This window comes from Phacochoerus africanus, chromosome 7, assembly GCF_016906955.1.
Source record: "Phacochoerus africanus isolate WHEZ1 chromosome 7, ROS_Pafr_v1, whole genome shotgun sequence".
NCBI lineage: Eukaryota > Metazoa > Chordata > Mammalia > Artiodactyla > Suidae > Phacochoerus > Phacochoerus africanus.
In genome coordinates this window covers 56,206,886-56,229,522 of record NC_062550.1, presented here as the reverse complement: position 1 = coordinate 56,229,522, position 22,637 = coordinate 56,206,886, and the positions used below count along the sequence as shown (strand labels likewise).

Genomic DNA, 22,637 nt, shown 5'->3' with positions numbered 1-22,637 from the left:
ACAGCCCCCCTGGGGATTGAGACTGGACACATAGGACCTGGCATGCTCTTTAGCACATGCTCTGGCTTGTATGTTCTTTGTTTTGGGGTGTCAACTCAATTTCTGTCACCCATGTGCCCATTCTAGAGTAGGGTTTTAGTCAGCTACTAGGTGGTTTAGTGTATTGGGGCATGCATAAATGAAAAAGAAAGTCATAGGATTTTATATGATATAAATGAACTTATATGAAGCAGAAATGGACTCACATAGAAAAAGTTATGGTTACCAAGGGGAAATGGGAAGAATAAATTAAGAGTTTGGGATTAAAAGATAGAAACTACTATATATAAAATAGATGAACAACAAGGTCCTACTGTGTAGCACAGGGAACTATATTCAATATCCTGTAATAAACCACAGTGGAAAAGATATATACTTGTGTATATATGTGTATATGAGTCACTTTGCTGTACACCAGAAACTAACACAACATTGTAAATCAACTATACTTCAAATCAAAAAAGAGGTAACTTGAAAGTCATTTTAAAAGGTTATTGAGGGATTATTGAATGTCATATAAATCGCAGATTAAAATTCCATCTATTTTGTTGGGCTAAAAATTGTATGCTTTGTCCCTTCCCTATGATCCTATATTCTTGGTGTGGAAGCTCATGAAGGCAGCATTTCCCTAAACACTACATTTACCATATGCATTTTAGGCATATTCACTTAAATGGGACCCTTTTTCCATTGCTAGTTGCGTGATAACCTGTTCTCTTAATTGCAGATGACACCGCTCAAGTTACCTCTGATTATGAAACCAATAACAACAGTGATAGCAGTGATATTGTACAGAATGAAGATGAGACTGAGTGCTCCAGAGAGCCTCTGAGGAAGGCATCAGCTTGCAGTGCCTACACGCCTGACACCATGATGTTCCTGGTAGTCCCCCCCTCTCATTTAACTCATTATTGGAGAAATTGGTTTCTGTGACAGGGAGTGGCTTAGAGATAGATCCCTGTGTCACTAGGTTTGAAGATCTGTCTCACTCAGTTTACACATGTATGATAGCCCTTGCTATATGCAGCAATGTAATTTTTCTCTGTCCAAATCTTAATGATCTCTTAATGGTTCCATTATTTAGTGATTAAAAACATAAGTATTCATCTATGCACCTGATTATAAGTATTTCTTAACCCAGTATAAAAATGGAAGTATTCATAGCAAAATGAGTTATTTTATTCAGTAAAACAATATTTTATAAAAATCAATCAAAATGAAATATGCTAGTTATCTTAGGGCTTCTAAGTATACTGGTTTTTCTCTAGTACCTCCTTGATTTAGAAAGGCAATATTTATTTTCCTTGCTATATTAAAGCAGGTTTATGTTGACACTTTTACCTATTAAAATATCTTTTAATGATGACTTATTTTGTGTGTTTAAAGAGATCCACTTAAAGATGATAAAAGCATACCTTTGAGTCTTGTTAATTTGGGGGAGTTAGCAAATGGTAGAAAATAGTTGACTGTCATATATGATTATCAATTGCTGCTATTATCATTTTTCTTTTACCTAATCTACTGTTTATACTTTTAAATCAAAGAGATTGTCAGATAAAATAACTTGAATGTTTCTTACCCTCATTATCCTTATTTTAAAATTTTTTGGGGGAATTCCCATTGTGGCACAGTGAAACTGAATCCACCTAGTATCCATGAAGATGAGGGTTCAATCCCTGGCCTCACTCAGTGGGCCAGTGATCTGGCATTGCTGTGAGCTGTGGTGTAGGTCACAGACAAGGCCTGGATCCCCGGTTGCTATGGCTATGGTGTAAGCCAGCAGCTGTAGCTCTGATTCAGCTCCTAGCCTGGGAACTTCCATAGGCACTTAAACGGGACCTTAAAAATCAAATAAATATATAAATAAAGATTTTTTGGTAACTAAACTCTTAAGAATGTCCTCATTTGGTACCAATTATAAAATGTCTTTGCATTTATATGGTGGATTTTTTCTTTTTTGGAAACCATGATTCACATGAATTAAATTAAAGTCCCTGAAAAAATATAGTAATTGTAATTCTACAGGATTAATGCTGATTTTGAAGCAATAATACAAATTAGACCCATAGAGTTGGGGATTAACTCCCCTTCCCCACTTATGTGTGTCTTTTGAGAGTCTAATGTAAGCCAGGAATTCTCATCTCAGAAAAATTTGCATGAACATATAAAGAAATAAATTTGCATACAACTTCAGAGTTTTCTGATGTCCTTGAATCTTTAATAACTCCACAGAAGACTAAAAAGCAATTATGTCAATTTATAAAAGAAACATCCTTTTTTTTTTTTTTTTTTTGCTATAGTGTATATGAACCAGCAATAGGCAGGCACCTAATAATGTAAAATTCATGGTCTGACACAGTATTAAGAACTTTTCTCCTTACTTTGCAGTCAATGCTTTGCTCATTTTTTTTTTGAATATCACTCATTTACCCTAAAGTTATAAGTCACTTATTTCAAGTAAACTCCATTGTTGAGTTGGTCTCATCAAAGTAAACACAAATTGCTTTGTAGAAAAGCTGCATGTTGTTAAAATATTTTCATTTCATGAATGTCCTGTTGACCAGGAATGTCCTGTTTATTACAGGACAAACCAATTCTTGCTCCTGAACCTCTTGTCATGGATAATTTGGACTCAATTATGGAGCATCTAAATACTTGGAATTTTCCAATTTTTGATTTGGTGGAAAAAATAGGAAGAAAATGCGGCCGTATTCTTAGCCAGGTAAGAAATACATTCATACCTATGGCTTTAAATGGAGAGGAAAATTTTCTTGTTCGTTTAAAGCTCTGTACATGCTTAATATTCATGGTGAGTATGAGGTGGAGAAAGGAAGTTTTAGTACCCAGCATTCTGTAGCTTCCTTGGCAGTGGGATAATAGAAGAAGCTGGAAATTCAAGTGAGTGGAATATCATATTCTGCAATTAAACTATTAATGGATAATTTCTAAGACAAAATGGAGGGGGCCATGGATACACAAGCAAGGTGGAGAAATGATCTAAATGCATAGAATTCAGCAAAAGCAAAGCTGATGCAAACTCTCAAAAGAAGAAAGCTGACAATTTGCAAACACTGTTTTATTGTCTAATTATTTCCAATAATTTTTTAAACTTCTGAATAGTACAGTACTTAGACTTTATCAAAACCAAGATACCATGCAGAAGTATTTTCCCCTAGTGCTGTGAGAAACATTAAGTAGCATTCTCTGTATGTTAATATGGGAAAAAATACCATTATGCATCACAAGAAATATGAAATGTGAACTATTGCTGTGTAACAATCCTTATTTTGTCCCCTTAAATATTTTTTCCTTAAGCCAGACTACTTTCAAGTTTTCTCAAATAAAGAAATGTCTTATTTCCCTGAGGGTGAACGAAAACATCTAAAAATTAATAATTAGAGGAGTTCCCATTGTGGCTCAGTGGTAATGAAGCTGCTTAGTATCCATGAGGATGAGAGTTCAATCCCTGGCCTCTCTCAGTGGGTTAAGGATCCGGCAAGGCCATGAGCTGTGGTATAGGTCGTAGATACGGTTCAGTTTGAATCCAGTGTTACTATGGCTGTGGTATAAGCTGGCAGCTGCTTATACTTCCTAGACTGGGAACTTCCATATGCAGTGGGTGTGGGCCTAAAAAGAAAAAAAAAAGAAATTAAGAATTTTAACATGTTTATTCTCAATAAATGAAATAAAATGGATATCCTCTGTTATTGAGCACCTATCAAAATACATACTCTTAATTAGTGAGGATGATGTAATAATGTTCATCAGCTTATTTGAAAAACGTTTTAGGTGAGTTTCTTATAGGTTGAATAAATAGCACAGCAGAGACACTGAAGACTACCAGACTGGGAATATAAGATGAAGGTGAGAGTTCAGAGCCCAGATTTATTGGAGCCCCTCACCCTTCCCTATGAAACACTAGAAGAGAAGTCCCTCACTAGACTGGTTTCTACTCTGTGCATCAGAGTTGGGCTTTCTTCTGACCTCTGATCAAGTCTCTTTGGTGTAAGTGTTGCACCAAGGCTCTTTGCCAGGAAGCAGTATTTATTCGTGCTGGCACTGGCTCAGCGGATTCATATCCAAAGGCTGAGCCCCGAATGCAGAAGGGGCACTGTCTTATATACCCTCCATTATTTTCCCTTTTACATTTTGGTCCCTTTGTCCCCCTTAAAGGATAACATAACGTTCTGTAAATTCTGGTTGGATGGTCTATGTTACAAAGTTGCACATCGATACTCATTATGTCTTGCTGCCTCAGAGTCACCCATGCACACACAACTGCTGGTTATGACACATTGCCTTCTCTTTGCTCTGGGAGGGCCCTTACCACTAAGGATTCCTGATCTGTGAACATTTGAAGGAGAATATAGAGGGGCCTTTCCCTCTACTGTTCAGTTCCTCAAACATGAAATGCTAGTCTAGTCTTCAAGAAGAAAAATGTCCCTGCATTAAAGGAACTCCTATTCCAATAGGAAAATTTTAATATGTGTCCAAACACTGTCATTTCAGAAGTTCCCATTGAGGCTTGGTGGGTTAAGAACCCAACTAGTATCCATTGAGGGTACAGGTTCAATTCCTGGCCTTGCTCATTGGGTTAAGGATCTGGCGTTGCAGTAAGCTGCGGTGTAGATTGCAGATGTGGCTTGGATTCCACATCGCTGTGGTTGCTGTGTAGGCCAGCAGCTGCAGCTCTGATTCCACCCCTAGCCCAGGAACTTCCAAATGCAACAGGTGCAGCTGTAAAAAGAACACAAATATTGTCAGTTCTGCTTGCTGCATACAAGAGAAGTATGCTAAAATGCTGGATGATTTAGGAAGTTAAAATAACTAGAGTCTCTATAACATGCAGTTGTCGCCTCTACTTGGACTTTCTTCTGACCATGAACCTGGTTAATATCCCTTTCTTTTTTCTTAAAAGAATGTTATTAAGGTAACATTGTTTTATGGCATTACCTACACAAGTATCAGGTGCACATGCTATTTCTACTTCTGTTTACCCTACTACATGCTCACCACCAACAATGTACTTTCCAGCTGACACCAGGCAGTTGACCCCCCTTTCCCTGTTTCCCCCCCTCATCACTGCTCTGTTCTCTCTGTCTGCATGTTTGTTTTTATTCGGTTTTGTTTTTTCGTTCTATTCCACATATAAGTGAAATAATGTGGTATTTGTCTTTCCCTGTCTGACTCCGTTCACTTGACAGAATAGCCTCAGGGTCCATCCATGGTTTTGCAAATTAATAGTCCCATTCTTCTTCTTTTCCTTCTTCTCAGTACTGAGCAGCTCGCTGATCTTGAGAGCAGAGTTAAGGGCAGCTGTTTCCTTCGGTCCACCTCTGCCTCACTCCTCAGGACTCCTCCAGGGAGGTTTTGTACCCACTCTGAAACCCATGGCACACAGAACTCTGGAGGGTGTGATTTTACCTGGAGGTACTCCTGTAATGTTGCCACAAGAAGCTGTGGAAGTGGGCAGGAAGTCGTCTTTCTCTTTCACTGGAGAATGTGTTCTCTGGTATGGAGAAAAACCTCACCTTGTTTTATATTTTATACTATGTCATAGACTTCCCAAAACTCTCAGTTGAATCTTCAGAGTGACTTATGATGCAGGTATTTTTTTACATCTCTACTTGACAGAAGAAGAAACTAAGACCTTTCAAGAGAACTTAACATTGCTCATCTAAAGTCATATGGGAAATACTGGCCCCAGGATTTGCTTGTTGGAAGTCTGCTTATTGGAAGCCTCCTTATTGGAAGTCCAACTTTTTTACCTTCATTTCAAATTCCTTTCAGTCCCATAAAATGCATTTATTTATTATATTCTGAAACTCTCCACATAGAGAGTCTGAGCAAGTAGGAAGTGGTTATAGCAGTTGGTTTTCAGCTCAGGTGAGAATATATCAAATATCATTGCAGGTACCTAGCTCCCCTTGACGTTTTGTGAACCAGGGGTGGGAGGGTGGAACTTGACCAGCTTTGCCACAAAATGTTTTCTAAGAATTGTGAAGACAAGTAGACAATAGAAAGATTAGAGATAATTAACAGATTTTGGCAAAATTCATTAATGTATCTTTTTTTCCAGTTATCTTTCAAAAATAAATACCTAACTGCATGACTCTTACTATGTCACTGTTTATACTAATTTACAAAATATTGAACTTGGAGAAAAAGAAACTTTGCCTTGCTAGGTAGAACTTTATGGGGTTATTTTTTTTTTTATCTTATTTGAGTTTATAAGCACAAAAATCATGAAATTTGCACTGTATAAAAGGCATATTTTTTGCAATTTAGTGAGACTTTAGGACAGCTGAAATGAATTAACTTGAACATTCCAAGAAATCACCTTTTGGCTGAAACTACACAGAAAAAGTCTTACATCAAAAGACTTTTAAAGAGACATATGTGCAATGGAAATGACTGCTCAGCCTCAGTATACTGCCTGCCTTTTTGATGATTATCATGTTTATTTTAACAAATTTAAAAGGACATAATTCAGATTTTGAAGTAGTATTTACTTTTTTCAGTTACCAATATTTACCCTGTTAACAGTGACTTTTCTTTATTTATGAATTTGGATCATTGGCTGTTGATCTTTAACAGCTTCTTGGTGAAAGTTCTATTTTAAAAACATACTCTAAAATAATCTTGTTGTCTTAATTTTTTAAGTCATTTTTCAAATGTTTTTAGAGGATAATAGGAAACTTTAGTCATTTGCAATCCTAATGATACTGCTTTTCAAATAATGGTGATAGGATTTGAAGCAGTTAAGATTACACAATCTGAAGCTGTGTTTGGCTTGAATTCTGGTCTGGTAATGTGTCAACTATGTGATCTTTTATAAGTCAGTCAACTTCTCTGTGCCTCAGTGTCCTCAGCTTTCAAATGCTGTTAAGTAAAAGTGTCATATCATAAGGTTCTATATGGATTAATTAATGTGAATAATTAATATGTGTAAACTCCTTAGACCAGTCATTAAACTTATTATATGTCATTATATGTGTGTGTGTGTGTGTGTGTGTGTGTGTGTGTGTGTGATATGCTGTAATTGCCATTGGGATATGAATAATTATTATTGAAGTAACATGCACAGTTAAATCCACTGGATATTTATAAACAACTCAAATATAGTTTAAATCAATAGTAAGGAGAAATAACTAAAAGAGTAGTGTGAAATACGACAAAAACAGCAAACTGAACTTTCTACCGCGTTTTTAAAGATAGGAGGTAGGGATGTTATGTTGCATGGAAAAAAAGGGGAAAATTAAATATACTTGCTATTCAGAATGAAAAAAAAAAAGCACATATAATGTACATACTCTGTTCCCCAACCAGCAGCCACATGCTCCTTTTAAAACATAAGTCAAATGAACACACTTTCCCTGCTTGAGTCTCTTTAATGTCTCCCTATCTCACTCAGTGTAAAAGTCCTCATAATGGTCAGTCAGTTGTCAGACTCCAAGATTGCAATCCATTCCACCCACACCACACTTAGTAAGTTAAATTTTACTGCTGTACTTATTCATTCTGTTCTAGCCATGCTGGCCTTACTGTTTCCTGCATATACCAAACATACCTCAGGGCCTTTGCATTGTCTTTTTCCTCTGTTCAGAAAACTCTTTCTTCAGATATCCCTATACCTCACTCTGCATTTCCTTCAATTATTTCTCAAAATCACCTGAATATGCTTTTTTTAACCACCATATTTAAAACAGCGACTGCCATGTCCGCCCAGCACCCCATTCTGCCATCCCTGCTCCCCTTTTTTCTCTTTCCATATAACATCACTTTCAGTCATAGCATATACATTATTATGTCTATGGTTTTTCTTGTTTTTGTTTATTTTTGCCTTTTAGGGCCGCACCCACAGCGTATGGAGGTTTCCAGGCTAGGGGTCAAATCAGAGCTGTAGACCCTGGCCCACACTACAGCCACAGCAATGTGGGATCTGAGCACACGTCTGTGACCTACCCATAGGTCACTGCAATGCCAGATCCTAAACCCACTGAGTGAGGCCAGGGGTTGAACCTGCATTCTCATGGATGCTAGCCAGGTTCATTTCCATTGAGCCACAATGGGAACTCCAATTATGTCTATGGTTTACTGGCCACCCCTGCTAGACCATAAGCTCTGTTAAGAAAAACTTCTTTATTTTCTTCACCTACATGTATGCATCATACATGGAAATTTTTCTTTTTTTTTTTTGGAAAATTGTTTTGAACAGAGTACGCCCTCAATACATATGCTGAATAAATGCTTTTAGTTATATATATGTGTATAAATGTATACAAATACATACATAACATATAACTAATGAACATTATATACAATTAAAAGAATAGTGAATTTGAATAGATTTAAAGTCAATAACAAAAAATAGAAATTTATGAAGTAATATGTCAAAATTTTAGAATAAATATTTCTCTTTCAAGAGAATTTTAAGAAGGAATGAAAATAACAAAGGAATGAATAATTCTTTCTTAAAGTCTTCTGAATTATAACCAATACTGTGCCTTCATGACATAAAGTGAAGCCACTTTAAATGGTACTATACTCCATTCTGCCACATGAATAACCATTTCTCTCCCCATTACCTTCTTCTATGCTTTTTCATTTTTTTTCTTTCTATACCATTTGCATATCAAGTATGCCAATTAAATCCAAAGATATTTACTTAAATTGAATCTTGGGAGCTATGAAAGTAATTGGAAGGATATCAGATATTCAGGGGAGAAAGAAGACAAGAGAGGAAAAATAGTTTAAAAATTTTTATTTGTACTGGATTAGAAGAAACCTTTTTCTCTATGTATTTCAGTCAAGGCAACCTTTTCTCTCATCAGTCTCTCCCCTTATTCTTCACTGAGTCACAACTCTGAATCCTTTATCCTCTGGAAAGCTTTTAAAATTTATTTCAAAAATTAGTCCACGAATTCCTGTTGTGGCTTAGCACGTTAAGAACCTGATTAGTATCCATGAGGATGTGGGTTCAAACCCTGTCCTTGCTCAGTGGGTAAGGATCAGGCATTGCCCTGGCTGTGGCATAGGTACGGCAGCTACAGCTCTCCTTTGACTCCTAGCTTGGGAACTTCCCTATGCTATACGTGCAGCCCTAAAAAAAAAGAAAAAAAAAATTAGTCCAAATTAAAGCTCATTCTTTACATAGCACATAGTATATCATACAATTAATAATTTAATAAGTATTAATCTCTAATTATTGATATCACACATCATTTAGTACCTTGATAGGTTTCTATAATGTATACTGGGTTTTTGCTTGGCTGCTTCTTAGGTGTATGTCAGTCCCTTTAAAAACAGATTATATGCCCCCCATCAGGGACTACAAGGCTGGGACTTTGGGGTCTTCAATATCCTGATCCGATGTTCCCAGTAGGTGTCTCTATAGGCAGTAAACTAATATGGTTGATGGAATATATCCTTTTTTCCCCATTTTTTGCTTTATGCCTAACACTCATCAAGGGATGTTTTATAAGTCTTTGTCTTTCTTTTTTACAGGTATCATACAGACTTTTTGAAGACATGGGTCTCTTTGAAGCTTTTAAAATTCCAATTAGAGAATTTATGAATTATTTTCATGCTTTGGAGATTGGCTACAGGGAAATTCCTTGTAAGTATAACAATTAAAATGTTTAAAACCCATTCAATTTGCTATGGAGTAATGAGATACTGAATTATTAGCAGCCAGCACAGAATTATATATCGTAAACACCCCATATGGCCACATGGTATAGTGATTCAGAGATAAAAGTTCCTATTAGAATCCTGGTCCCAGAGTTCCTGTCATGGCTCAGCAGTAACAAACCCGACTGGTATCCGTGAGGATGCGAGTTTGATCCCTGGCCTCGCTCAGTGTGTTAAGGATCCGGCAATGCTGTGAGCCGTGGAGTAGGTCTCAGACACAGCTCAGATCCCACGTTGCTGTGGATGTGGCATAGTTGATTTGACCCCTAGCCCAGGATCCTCCATAACCCATGGATATAGGCCTAAAAAGACTCCTGGTTCCTTTAAATATCCCTGGGTCTTACTTAAGCTCTTCATGCCTCATTTCTTAACCTGTAAGATGGGGATCATAATATCTGCTTCATAGAATTGTTGTGAGGATGGATGAGGTGGTAATTCTAAAGGGGTTATAACAGTGCCTTGCTAATAATAACTCTAATTTAAGTGTGTGTTAAATAAATAATGTTAAACTTCCTTTAATTAGGTGAGCTCTCAAGCTTTGCACTGGCATAACAGAGTTAAAGCACCAGCTATTGAAGTTTTTCAGTGTAAGATAAGCGTGGCTGGGTGTAGAGGAGAGTAGAAGGATGATCTAGTCCGTGAAACAGAAAAGCGGAGACATCTGGAAGCAGTTCTGGAGAAATTATTAGGAACACTTAAAAAAGCAGATAGGGAGTTCTCATTGAGGCTCAGCGGGTTATGAACTGACTAGTATCTATGAGGATGTAGGTTCAATCCCTTGCCTTGCTCAGTGGGTTAAGGATCCAGCGTTTCCGTGAGCTGCAATGTAGGTTGGAGATGTGACTCAGATCCCAAGTAGCTGTGGCTCCAATTCGACCCTTAGCCCAGGAACTTCCATATGCCAGCTATAGCCCTAAAAAAAAAAAAAAAAAATCAGATAGATGTGAAGACCAAAGGAAAGGGACAACTAAGAATTCAAATTTAAGAACTTTGAATATTGTGAGAATAAGTTCATCATTTATAATCATAAGCAGTTGGAACACATAGGATGTATTAAATTTCAATATGTAGCATTTCACATATCCTCAGAACACATAAGTAGAATCGTTCTAAATGCTACGTAATAAAAGGAACTGGAAAAAATGTCTATAAATCCAGTCAGAATCACATGGAACTTTTAGGAAATAAATGCATATAAAGAAAACTAGGAAAACATAGTATCTTGGTTGGAGTATATGTTATTTAAATCATATTTTACCTTTTTTTTTTTTCTATTTTAGGGCCATACTTGCAGCCTATGGAGGTTCCCAGGCTAGGGGTCGAATTGGAGTTACAGCTGCCGACCTACGCCACAGCCACAGCAATGCTAGATCCAAGCTGAGTTTGTGACATACACAACAGCTCATGGCAATGCCTGCGACCTACACCACAGCTCACAGAAATGCCGGATCCTTACCCCACTGAGCGAGGCTAGGGATCGAACCAGCAACCTCATGGTTCCTAGTCGGATTCATTTCTGCTGCACCATAACGGGAACTCCATGTTTTAACTTTTAAGTTTTTATTTGGTCTGATGTACCTTGGACTTTAGAACCCCATGTCTGTCTGTGGTTGCAAGGAGCTGAAGTTAAATACAAATTATGTGGAGCTAGAACATGGGTAGACAGAAGGAGGTAGGAAATTGACCGAGTAATCCATTATGTTGTTTTTCTAAATGCCATCCACATGCTACCTTGGAATGAAAATGCACAGTTGGAGTTCTCTTCATAGCTCAGCAGTTAATGAACCCAACGAGGATCCATAAGGAAGCCAGTCTGATCCCTGACCTCGCTCAGTGGGTTTGGATCTGGTATTGCCCTGGGCTGTGGTGTAGGTCGCAGACGTGGCTTGGATCCCATGTTGCTGTGGCTGTGGCATAGGCTGGCAGCTATAGATCCGATTTGATCCCTAGCCTGGGAACCACCATATGCCACGGGTTTGGCCCTTAAAAAAGAAAGAAAGAAAGAAAGAAAGAAAGAAAGAAAGAAAAGAAAGAAAGAAAGAAAGAAAGAAAGAAAGAAAGAAAGGAAGAAAGAAAGAAAGAAAATAAGAAAATGCACAGTTGATGTTGTGTAATGGGAGAGGAGAATGAGTTATTGAATCTACACATTGCATGATAGAAAAGGAGAATGAAGAATTACATCTACAAATGAGATTTTTTCGAGAATATGGGACCAAATACAGAGAGGAGATTAAGAGCATGGACATAGTGGGAAAGTCTGGCTGATGGGGCCATGGAAATGAGGAAGGAGTCATGAAAATGGGGTCATTTGGAAGGAGATCAAGATAAAGCCTTGCTTTCTTACTACCACTTTCCTAGGGCCCACTCTGTTTGGATGTCAGTGACTGACCTAAGTGTTGGTGATTTCTCAAATGGTATAAAGTTACACAAATAAGCTTTTATAAAAAGGAAGCCCCAGAAAACACAAAGAACAGCTGGTCGTCAGACTAAATTTACAAATTAATATATTTCCAAGTATATTTTAGTAACATAACCAGCTATTGCCAAGTACCATTGAGTTCAAACTACTAACTTTTCTCTAGATAGTATATCATTAAATAATAAAGTTGACTAGTATTTATTTAAATGTAAAAAGTTTTCAGGTTCTATTTTTATTCATTTTTACATTTTCCTATTACATATTTATATGTTATAAGTAAACAGATATTTTTCCTCAAATAGTAGGTTTTTTGTTCCACATGAAAAGAATTTGTTATAATAACCTGACTTGTTCTCCTAAAAGTCCCAGATACATTCCAAAAGAGAATATCTTCTCAAAGAAAAGTTTTAGCTTAATTGAGGATCACTTTTAAGTAATAATACTTTGTATGTTGTAGGGTTGTAAATTTAGACTAATACGGATATTTACTAAAAGCTTTATTTACCATTAATTAAAATTAGCATGTACAAGAGTTTGTTGCAGTCTACTAATTTAACATTTACTCCTAGAAAACTGTGTTTCTAATGGTGCTATCTAAATAAACCCATAACTAAATGAAAAAAGCTTGAGGGTAATCAAAATGGGGTTAGACTAACTTTAATATGACAATGAGTGGAAACACTAAAAACTGAAATTGTATTATAGTTCTAAGTATACCATTAACAATTTCCAAAAGAAGAGAGAAAGTATGAAAGCTTTTAAATTTGTACCCAGAACTCTTAGTAAAATTTGAAAAATCTAGATTTAGAGATGATAGCTAGATGAGAGATAGGTAATTTCATGGAGCAGCAGTGGGTAAAATTATAAAATAGGCAACTCACTGATAGAAATGTGATAGCAAAAGTTATTTGTTCAGTAAATATTAGGATAAATTATATTCAGTTGCACAGAGAGAAAGTAGTGTTTGATATTGTTCATTGTCCTTCTCAGATGGGCATTTGGCTAGTAAAGATGATAAATCATCAGGTCATATTCATTCATCGATTCAAACTTACTCTCAAGAGTCCTTTTTCTATTTTCAAAGACTTTCATCTCCAAAGTATATTTTTCCTAGTACTCTTATTCTCATTAGCCAAGTTTGAGAAGTGGGGAGGATGCCCCAGAAATACCTGCAGTCATGTACTATTTAATGGCAGCAATGAGAATAGTCTTGCTCAACCTATGTTTAGTTCAGTTGAATTAAACTGTATGTGATGTGCCCACCAGTTTTCAAGCTGGACGTGATGTGATAGTAGCTAGATGGGCAGAACTATCACAATATTAGCTCTATTTCAAAGGGAAAAAAAAAGTCTGAAGTCTCATTTCTGTTCTTTAGTACTTTACCTCACACTTTGGGGAATAGGAGCATGGAGAATTTAAAATGGAAAACCTATAAATTGAGGTCTAAAAAATCTGTAAAGATTTTACATACAACTCCAAACTTCTTTATCAGCCCTGTGATTGAGGGATAAGGGGAAAGTGAGAAAACAGTAAGGAGAAAGTAGGAAAACAATTATATCAAGACAAAAGAGGGAGATGGGCAGGCTCTGGGAAAGGGTAGAGCAGGTGATGTGTTCATGTAAGAAATTACTAAGGGATTTGTCCAAAATGCAGAGATGGAGGAAGAGGATGAGAATAATAATGATAAAATAATAGCTCTGATGTTATTCCTTATCCCTGTGTGGCCTACTACTACCAGAAAAAGAACAGTCTTTGAGCATATTTGCTTGTCAGTCCCCTGTGTTGATCTAGCTCGTGTCTTTCCTGGGTGTCTTTGCTCCCGAGTTGGTCACTAGAGAATTCTTGGCAGGAGCAACAGTGATACCAGCACTTGGCACAATATTTGCACATAGCACATGTGAAGTAAATACTTGTTTAATAGACATGTTAATAACTACTTAAAGGCAGATGGTTTTTTCCATCCTGCTAAGTCATAGTGACAAGGTAATTCTTTTAGATCTCTACATGCATAAAGATAGATGATATATACATACATGTATACATAGGTACATGCATACATAAATATGTAGACAGATACACAGATGTATTTAAGGAGTTAGGTTTGGTTAGCTACTGTTTTATTTAGTATTTTTTTTTCTTTTTTATAGCCGCACTTGCAGCATATGAAAAGTTCCCAGGCTAGGGGTCAAATCGGAGCTACAGCGGCAGGCCTACACCACAGCCACAGCAACACCAGATCTGAGCTGTGTCTGCAACCTTTCTTAACCCCCCTGAGTGAGGCCAGGGATTGGACCCACATCCTCATGGATACTATGTTGAGTTCTTAACCCTCTGAGCCACAATAGGAACTCCTCATATAGTGCTTTTGAACCTACACTTAAAAGCAAAAAGTTTTTTTTATTTTCCATGTACTATCTCCACCTAGTTTTTTAATCAAGATTATACTCAAATATGCTTGGCAGCTTTCTTTTTAACTTTTATTTATTTTTAATTTTTTATTTAAGTACGGTTAATTTACAATTTTGTATTAGTTTCAGGTATACAGCAAAGTGACTCAGTTATGCATACATATTTTTTAAGACCCTTTTCCCCTTATAGTTTATTATAAAATATTAAGTATATTTTTCTGAATTGTACAGTAGGTGCCTATTGCTTATCTATTTTATATATAGTAGTATGTATCTATTAATCCCAGATTCCTAATTTACACCCCCTCTTCCCTTTGGTAACCATATGTTTGTTTTCTATGCTTGTGGTGGGTCTGTTTTGTATATAAGTTCATTTTTATCATTTTTATTAAATTCCACATGTAAAGGATATCATACGATACTTGCCATTCTCTGGTTTACTTAGTATGACAATCTCTAGGTCCATCCATCTTTTTTTTTTTTTTTTTTAACATTCCCAGCACTAAATTATTTAGGTAGATAGTTTGTTCATTGAAAGCTTGTAAAAATTACCTAGAAAGCCTTCTGGACCTGGACCTTGGGGTGAGGAACAGGGCAGGAAGCAGTTCAGCTCAAAGACTAAAAGTTTATCTGTACTTGATGTTGTCTATTTCTCACCCCAGACAGGCTGGGCCAACACCTTGGTACTGCCCCCACCCACTCTTGCATTGCTGGGAGCAAGCACAGGTTTGCCTGACTTGCAGTACTAATGGTAATTACATCCACACAGTAATCTTGGTTTGCCACAAGGGAAAAAAGAACTTAAGCTAGAAGCTCTCTCCTGAGATAGCCCCTTATAGTGACACTCTCTAACCAGACTGCATTTTCTTCCTCCAGCAGGTCATTGCTGCCTTCTCCCTCCCAAGGGCTTAGCATAGCTTTTGTTTTAGCTCTCTGATTCTGTTCTTACAATCCAGAATGGATTTTGAAACTGATAATCTGTGCTAACTCATCATCTTATTGAAAGAGCAATAATGTATTTTATGTGGTCTTTACATTAATTGCAAGCTTATTACATACCAGGTACTTTAAAACAGGTTCCCTTCTGAAATTCTCACAATCGTACTATGAAATGAGCACTATTATAGTCTTCGTATTTTTAAGACAAGAAAATGGGACTTAAAAGTTTTAAGTAACTCAAAATAATACAGGTGATACATATCAGCACAGAGACAAAATCAGACCTGTCCTAAATCCAGAAGCTTCTAGAGTGATCAACTTTGTACATAGCGTAGGTATAGACATAAAATGTCTTGAATCCCTTGAGACAGTCCATATACAAAGACAGAGACTCCAGTTTGAATAACATTGTTCTTTTGAAACTAGGTAATATTGCTGTTTGCCTCTGATAATGATGCCCTGAACTGGTTTTTCTGTCTACCCCTCAGGAGCCGAGGAGGTCTGCTTCTCAAACCTCTTCTGAAGACTTCTTCTCAAGCCCTCACTCAGCCCCTTACTGAATTCCTAGAGTGTTTACCCAAGAGTTAGCTACATGTTGTCACTTAAATACTGAGTTCTAAAAGTTGCCAGAAATGTAGGAAAATAGACACCATCTTCCTATGTTCTCCCATGTGCCACCAATACCTCAGATTTCATAGTTTCTTCTTTATTCCTCCTGACCAGGGAACAGGTGTTTCTCTCAAATTCCCATTATTATTCTGCTTGTTCTCTTCTTTTTATGCTCCTCCTCCTCTGATGAGTACTATTCAGAGATGTAATCTATTAGAGGGACATTGTATTATGGCTGGTCATTAGTAATAAAGTGTGTGAAGCTAGCATATTTAGGATAAAACATACCAATCAGTGAAGTATTATGAAAGGCCAGAAAAACGAGAGAAAAACATGGAAGAATTGCACAGAGAAAGAATGTGAGCCAGGAACACACTGCACCTTTGGTCAAGGTCCCATGGAAGCCGATCACACATGTACAAATAGGACCCCTTCTCGTGAAAATGACATTTTATTACTAGGGAATTTGGTTCCCTTTGAAATGGCTCAACTCCCTACGTCATTGAACAAAAAGGTTTTAATTTTTTCCCTTTAGGTATCTCCTAGAACTTTACTCTCAAACTGGAATTTCAAGATCAGAAAACATTGATTTTGGGTTTGATTTTGCTTTGTGCATTTAGTCTACTTATCAAAGATATATTATTCATTTTATTAGAGTGTTTTAAGAAAAGTACTATGTTCAGTTCACAAATTATATTGGGGTGCTGATATGAAATATTGAGTGGTATAGACCACTATCTTACCTGCCAGATATATATCATGGATCTTTTATTTTATCCTCTGCATAGCTTATACAAGATCATAGGTATAGGAACAAGCATGAACATTACAGCTGATTCACATGGTGAATATGTTAGGTTTCTGGTGAACTCTGGACACAGATGTTTTTATTTCACATATGCATGCGCAATGTTGTGGATTTCCTTTTTTTTTTTTTTCTTTCTTGTTACTATGGATTTTATGGAGTAATGGAAGACTAATCACAAAGTATTTGTCCTAGAGTGTTTGGCTGCCTTTCACCGGGATATTAAAATGTTAGGACTAAACTGTTTATCCAGTAGGTGGCGCTCTTAGTCCTTGGACCCCAAACTTCGCAGATGAATGACTTCCTTTGCATTGGTTTCAGATCATAACAGAATCCATGCCACTGACGTCTTACATGCTGTTTGGTATCTTACAACACAACCTATCCCAGGCCTCTCAACTGTGATTAATGATCACGGATCGACAAGTGATTCAGGTACATCAGAAGTACGTCTGTGCTCCCTTGTAAATTAGAGGAACAGAAGAGTTTTGTTTTGCTTTTTTAAAGGTAGTCACAGGAAATGATGTCAGTTTAATACTTTTTAAAAATTTTCTATTCATTTTCTCGTCTCAGATTCTGACAGTGGATTTACACATGGACATATGGGATATGTATTCTCAAAAATGTATAACGTGCCAGATGATAAATATGGATGTTTGTCTGGAAATATCCCTGCCTTAGAGTTGATGGCATTATATGTGGCTGCTGCCATGCATGATTATGATCACCCGGGAAGGACTAATGCTTTTCTGGTTGCAACTAGTGCCCCTCAGGTAAATATTTCAATTTTGATCAGGAGGAGTAATTCAGTTCCGAAATTTCTCCAAAGAAAATTAATTTTATAAATCTGACTTATAACAAGCCCCAATTGAATATGAGCCAAACTATATTCAGTCCTAAGATAAAATTATCAGGGATATCATGGTGTGTCCTCAGTTATTAATAGTGGGTATGGAACTTTACCCTTGGGGATCCCTTCTCAATTTTCTTTTTAGGAAAAACTGCTTTAATTCATGTTAATGAATTTCCTCACTGAAGGAAATCTGACCTATACTTTTGTATAGGTAGAGAACCAAATCTTTCTTGGTTTTCTAATTTAGGAATTAAGGGCATCTTTGTATATAAATTTAGCCTTATAAGAATGTAAGGCTTTTTTGGGTATAAATGCCATTCCTTTGAAATATATTCACTATAACAATTACAATTCTTATGGCATTTCAATCATTTAGGAGGAATTAAAAATAAATTTCATTCATTTGGAGGATTTTTTTTTTTTTCTGCTTATTAGAGGCCGCATACGCAGCACATAGAAGTTCCCAGGCAAGGGGTCAAATCAGAGCTGTACCTGCCTGTCTACACCACAGCCACGTGGGATCCGAGCCACATCTGCAACCTACACCACAGCTCAGCAACACGGGATCCTTAACCCCCTGAGCAAGGCCAGGGATCAAACCTGCATTTTCATGGATACTAGTTTGGTTCTTAACCAGCTGAGCCACAATGGGAACTCCCTTGAGGGAAATCTTTTTACCTGAACAAAGTATTCCAAAAACAGTAACTTTCAAGAACCCCATCTTAGCATATATTTAAACTTAAGTATTTAGACATCTCCATTTATATAACTGAATTTAATGTTTCTTCTTGGTTTAATCAGCTAGACCCATGTTACTGAAAAATCTCAAGGTCTTATTTCACCTTAGAAAATATAGAGGCTAATCTGGTCCAATACTCTTTTTTTGGGGGGGTGCTCTTTGTTTTTTACCCTATTTTCATCCATTTCTACAACCTCACTTATAGACTAGTCTAGAATTTTCTTCTAATCCACATGTAATACATCTATCCTGATTTTTTTCTGACTACCTTAATTTAACTTCTTTCAGCATGTCTTTCACATACCAGAGTATATTTTCCCTAAAAACAAAAAATCCATTCAGATTTTCCTACACATGTATACATTTTTACTTGCCTCAATATTAATTTTTATGTGCTTGGTCTTTCCTTTTTGTCCTTATACCTTTTCATCCCCTGTCATTTATCTACCATGTAGTCTGCAAGCATTTTTTTAGGCAATTTCCTTTTCCTTTGCAGCTTCCCTCAGCGCTAAAGATTTCAAACAAGAGATATTTACTATGTAATATAAATTACCAAATAGAGGGTGATATTATTGCCTGTGGCTGATTGTAGTATAAGAATGTTTTGAACCATGTGCTTCTCCAGGATTCCATTCCTCTTTATTAGTTCTAGGTGTTTAACTAAAAGGAAGTCATTCTTATTCTAGATGTGGAAGTAACTAAGTTACTTCTTACGGATATTAGTATATTTGCATATTTTAAATTCCTTTGTACCCCACACACAAATAATCCGATAAAGCTAACTCTAAGCCCTTCACTTGCAAGAATCTAAAATTTCAAGGAAATGAACTTGATCTTACAAAAAGGAAATTTCACCAAGAAAAGGAAATAGTCAATGTATAAGTAATAACTAGCCATCATAAGATTACATTCCTATAAATTCCATGATAAAAGAAGATTCCAGAAGCTTTGCACATTCTCACTGACTTTTATTTTTGTAATTTAGTCGAACTCCTAAAAAAGTTGAAACTAAAAGTTGAACTCTTCACTCTTGTCTTGGCCTAGGCGGTGCTCTACAATGATCGTTCAGTTTTGGAAAATCACCATGCAGCTGCTGCTTGGAATCTTTTCATGTCCCGGACAGAATATAACTTCTTAGTTAACCTTGACCATGTGGAATTTAAGCACTTCCGTTTCCTCGTCATCGAAGCAATTTTGGCCACCGACCTGAAGAAACACTTTGACTTTGTAGCCAAATTTAATGCCAAGGTAACTAGATTTGTACCTGTCTTCATTCTCTGACCTCAATGAAAGATGTCATGGAATCAAAGTGTTGAACGAAACTCATTTCTGTCACCTTATCTATGTCAACTGTGAAAATGAAATGCAATGAAATGTTTAACCAGAAGCAGATATATAGACATCGGCCCCTACCTGGAAACCTTATACATTGAGGTGCTGTCTGTATATATTTGCATATATTTGCAATGCATAGGATTGTGTTTTTGTTTTAGTTCTCATCTCTGTGGAATCCCAACACAAATTACCTAGCATTAGCAAAGGTCAAGAACCTAAAGCAGAGTGTCACACATCAAACCTAAATGCCCCAATGTTAACTCAGGAAAAGTTCTTATTATTTGTAAGCACATTGTTTAATAGTAATTTATAACATATGCAAACATTAAAGAGCATTTATTTTAAATTCTATAATTAATCATTATCATTTGTAATTTTAGGTTTTTTTTTGTTTTTTGTCTTTTCTAGGTCCAAACCCTCGGCAGATGGAGGTTCCCAGGCTAGGGGTCAAATCGGAGCTGTAGCCACCAGCCTACACCAGAGCCACAGCAATGCCAGATCCGAACCACATCTGTGACCTACACCACAGCTCATGGCAATGCTGGATCCTTAACCCCCTGAGCAAGGCCAGGGATTGAACCCGCAACCTCACTCTGAGCCACAATGGGAACTCCTAATTTTTACTTTTCTCGAGGAACCATTTATTTTACTATTAATTTATGCAGGCAACCCAATAAAATAATTTAAACAGTTGAGATGTTTCCATTACTTGGTATTCTCATTTGCATGTGGTAGGAAAACAGTAAATATTCTGTTTATTCTTCTGTCCAACTTTTGTTTTCATGGAGGCAAAACCTGTTTTAACGTTGTCCCTCTAACAGGTGAATGATGAGGTTGGAATAGATTGGACCAATGAAAATGATCGTCTGCTGGTTTGTCAAATGTGCATAAAGTTGGCAGATATCAATGGGCCAGCTAAATGTAAAGAGCTCCATCTTCAGTGGACAGAGGGTATTGTCAATGAGTTTTATGAACAGGTAACTAACATAACTATTTCTGTTAATCCATATTTAGGCTGCTCACAATTTTCCTAAATCTTCCAAAAGCTATAAAAGTGTGAATCAGTCTATTTCATATTCAGGCTACCTTCAGAAAAGGCACTGGCCAGTTTTAATCAGAGGGTTATAAACTGACAAAAGTGTACTAAACTAGAAGCATAAAAGCTCTAAGATAAAGTTTATTTGCAAATGTTTGGGGGGAAGATGATGTTGAGATAATGAAATGACCTCAGGAAACATTAGGAAGACCCTTGAAATATTGTTCTTTTATAATTTTTTTTTATAATAGAAGCTAGGTTGAATTTATATGGCTGTATATATATCAGATTAAGTTCACTTACTTTTCTAATAAAGAACAGCTAATAAAAATGGCATTTTATTTGACATGATCATGTGAGAATTAACACACTACCAACAAAGCTACCACAAAAACATAAGCAGAAGGGCACTTTTCCCACCTTGTGCTATGCAGACCAGATTATACTTGAAACCTTGCACTTGGTGCTGTGAACCACTCCCTTCAGAGGATTCTTGAGATAATGGATCATGGGTAAAGGACAGACATCAAGTGAATAAAATGACATGAAAAAAGGGCAAGTATTTACCCTCAGGAAAAATAGAGGTAACATGATAACTCACTTCAGGATACTTAAAAGTCTGACAGACAAATTTGGGATTAGGTTTATCATGACCTTGTCGTTGTAAAGAAGATAAGTTATGTAAGATACTTACCACAGGATTTGATTTATAAAAAAATTATCTTAGATTCCTCTCTGCTTCTCTACAAAGGGCATGACCATAGCCAGTCTGTTGATATCATGGGAAGACAGATTTTAGGTCAATGTCAAAAAAGAAATTTGTATTACACAAGTCATCCAGAAATAGAATGAGGCACTTTATTAAGTAATAAATCCCCTTGCACTGGATGACTTTTATTTTTGTGGTTGTGCCTGTGTCAGTGGAAGTTCCTGGCCTAGGGGCCGAACACACATCACAGTGGTGACCCAGGCCACTGCAATGGCAACATCAGATCCTTAATCCACTACACCGCAAGAGAAGGTCAGGGCTTATAGAAAAGATATATGCTTTCTATAAAATAATGTATTGCATTTCCTTAGAATTAATTCATAAGCAATCCTGGAATATTGAAGTACAGAAAAAAAAAATGTAAGAAAAAGAGAAAATCCGCTTACGGTAATCCCACTACATAGATATAACCATTGTTGATATTTTGGTATAATTCCTTGTTTTTACTAGGTAATGTCTGGTTTACAATAGGCTATTTTTTTTTTTTCCAGAAAAATCAATCAGCTCAAAATAACAGTACTGGAATTCCCATTGTGGCACAGCAGAAACGAATCCGACTAGCAGACATGAGGTTGCGGGTTTGATCCCTGGCCTCGCTCAGTGGGCTAAGGATCCGGCATTGCTGTGAGCTGTGGTGTAGGATGCAGACACAGCTCTGACCCTGCATTGCTGTGACTGTGGTGTAGGCTGATGGCTGTAGCTCTGATTTGACCCCTAGCCTGGGAACCTCCATATGCCGCTGGTACGGCCCTAAAAAGCAAAAAGCAAAACAAAACAACACTATTGTACAGTATTACTGTTTAACATAGACAAATAGTATTGGAAAGCATATAATCACAGTAAGCATAATTCAAGCCAACAATGGGATAAGGTAGCAACTTTAATTAAGGAATAAATTATTTTAAGCTTTCTGTCAGCCTAGGCAAAAAAAAAAAGGAAAACATGATAGATTACATATTTATTTGATAATTATATCCAGCATTGCCTTTTTAG

At 36.7% G+C, this 22,637-nt stretch overlaps 1 protein-coding gene across 1 annotated transcript in view; it reads left to right on the top strand.

Annotated features, from left to right (window-relative positions):
- Nucleotides 1-22,637, top strand: part of PDE3A (phosphodiesterase 3A) — a 327,252-nt gene that overhangs the window by 290,826 nt on the left and 13,789 nt on the right. The window contains exons 8-14 of the mRNA XM_047787451.1: nucleotides 767-921; nucleotides 2,624-2,761; nucleotides 9,547-9,658; nucleotides 17,234-17,347; nucleotides 17,486-17,685; nucleotides 19,549-19,752; nucleotides 20,661-20,816. Coding sequence (XP_047643407.1) covers nucleotides 767-921; nucleotides 2,624-2,761; nucleotides 9,547-9,658; nucleotides 17,234-17,347; nucleotides 17,486-17,685; nucleotides 19,549-19,752; nucleotides 20,661-20,816 — 1,079 coding nt within the window. The remainder of the gene's footprint in view (nucleotides 1-766; nucleotides 922-2,623; nucleotides 2,762-9,546; nucleotides 9,659-17,233; nucleotides 17,348-17,485; nucleotides 17,686-19,548; nucleotides 19,753-20,660; nucleotides 20,817-22,637) is intronic.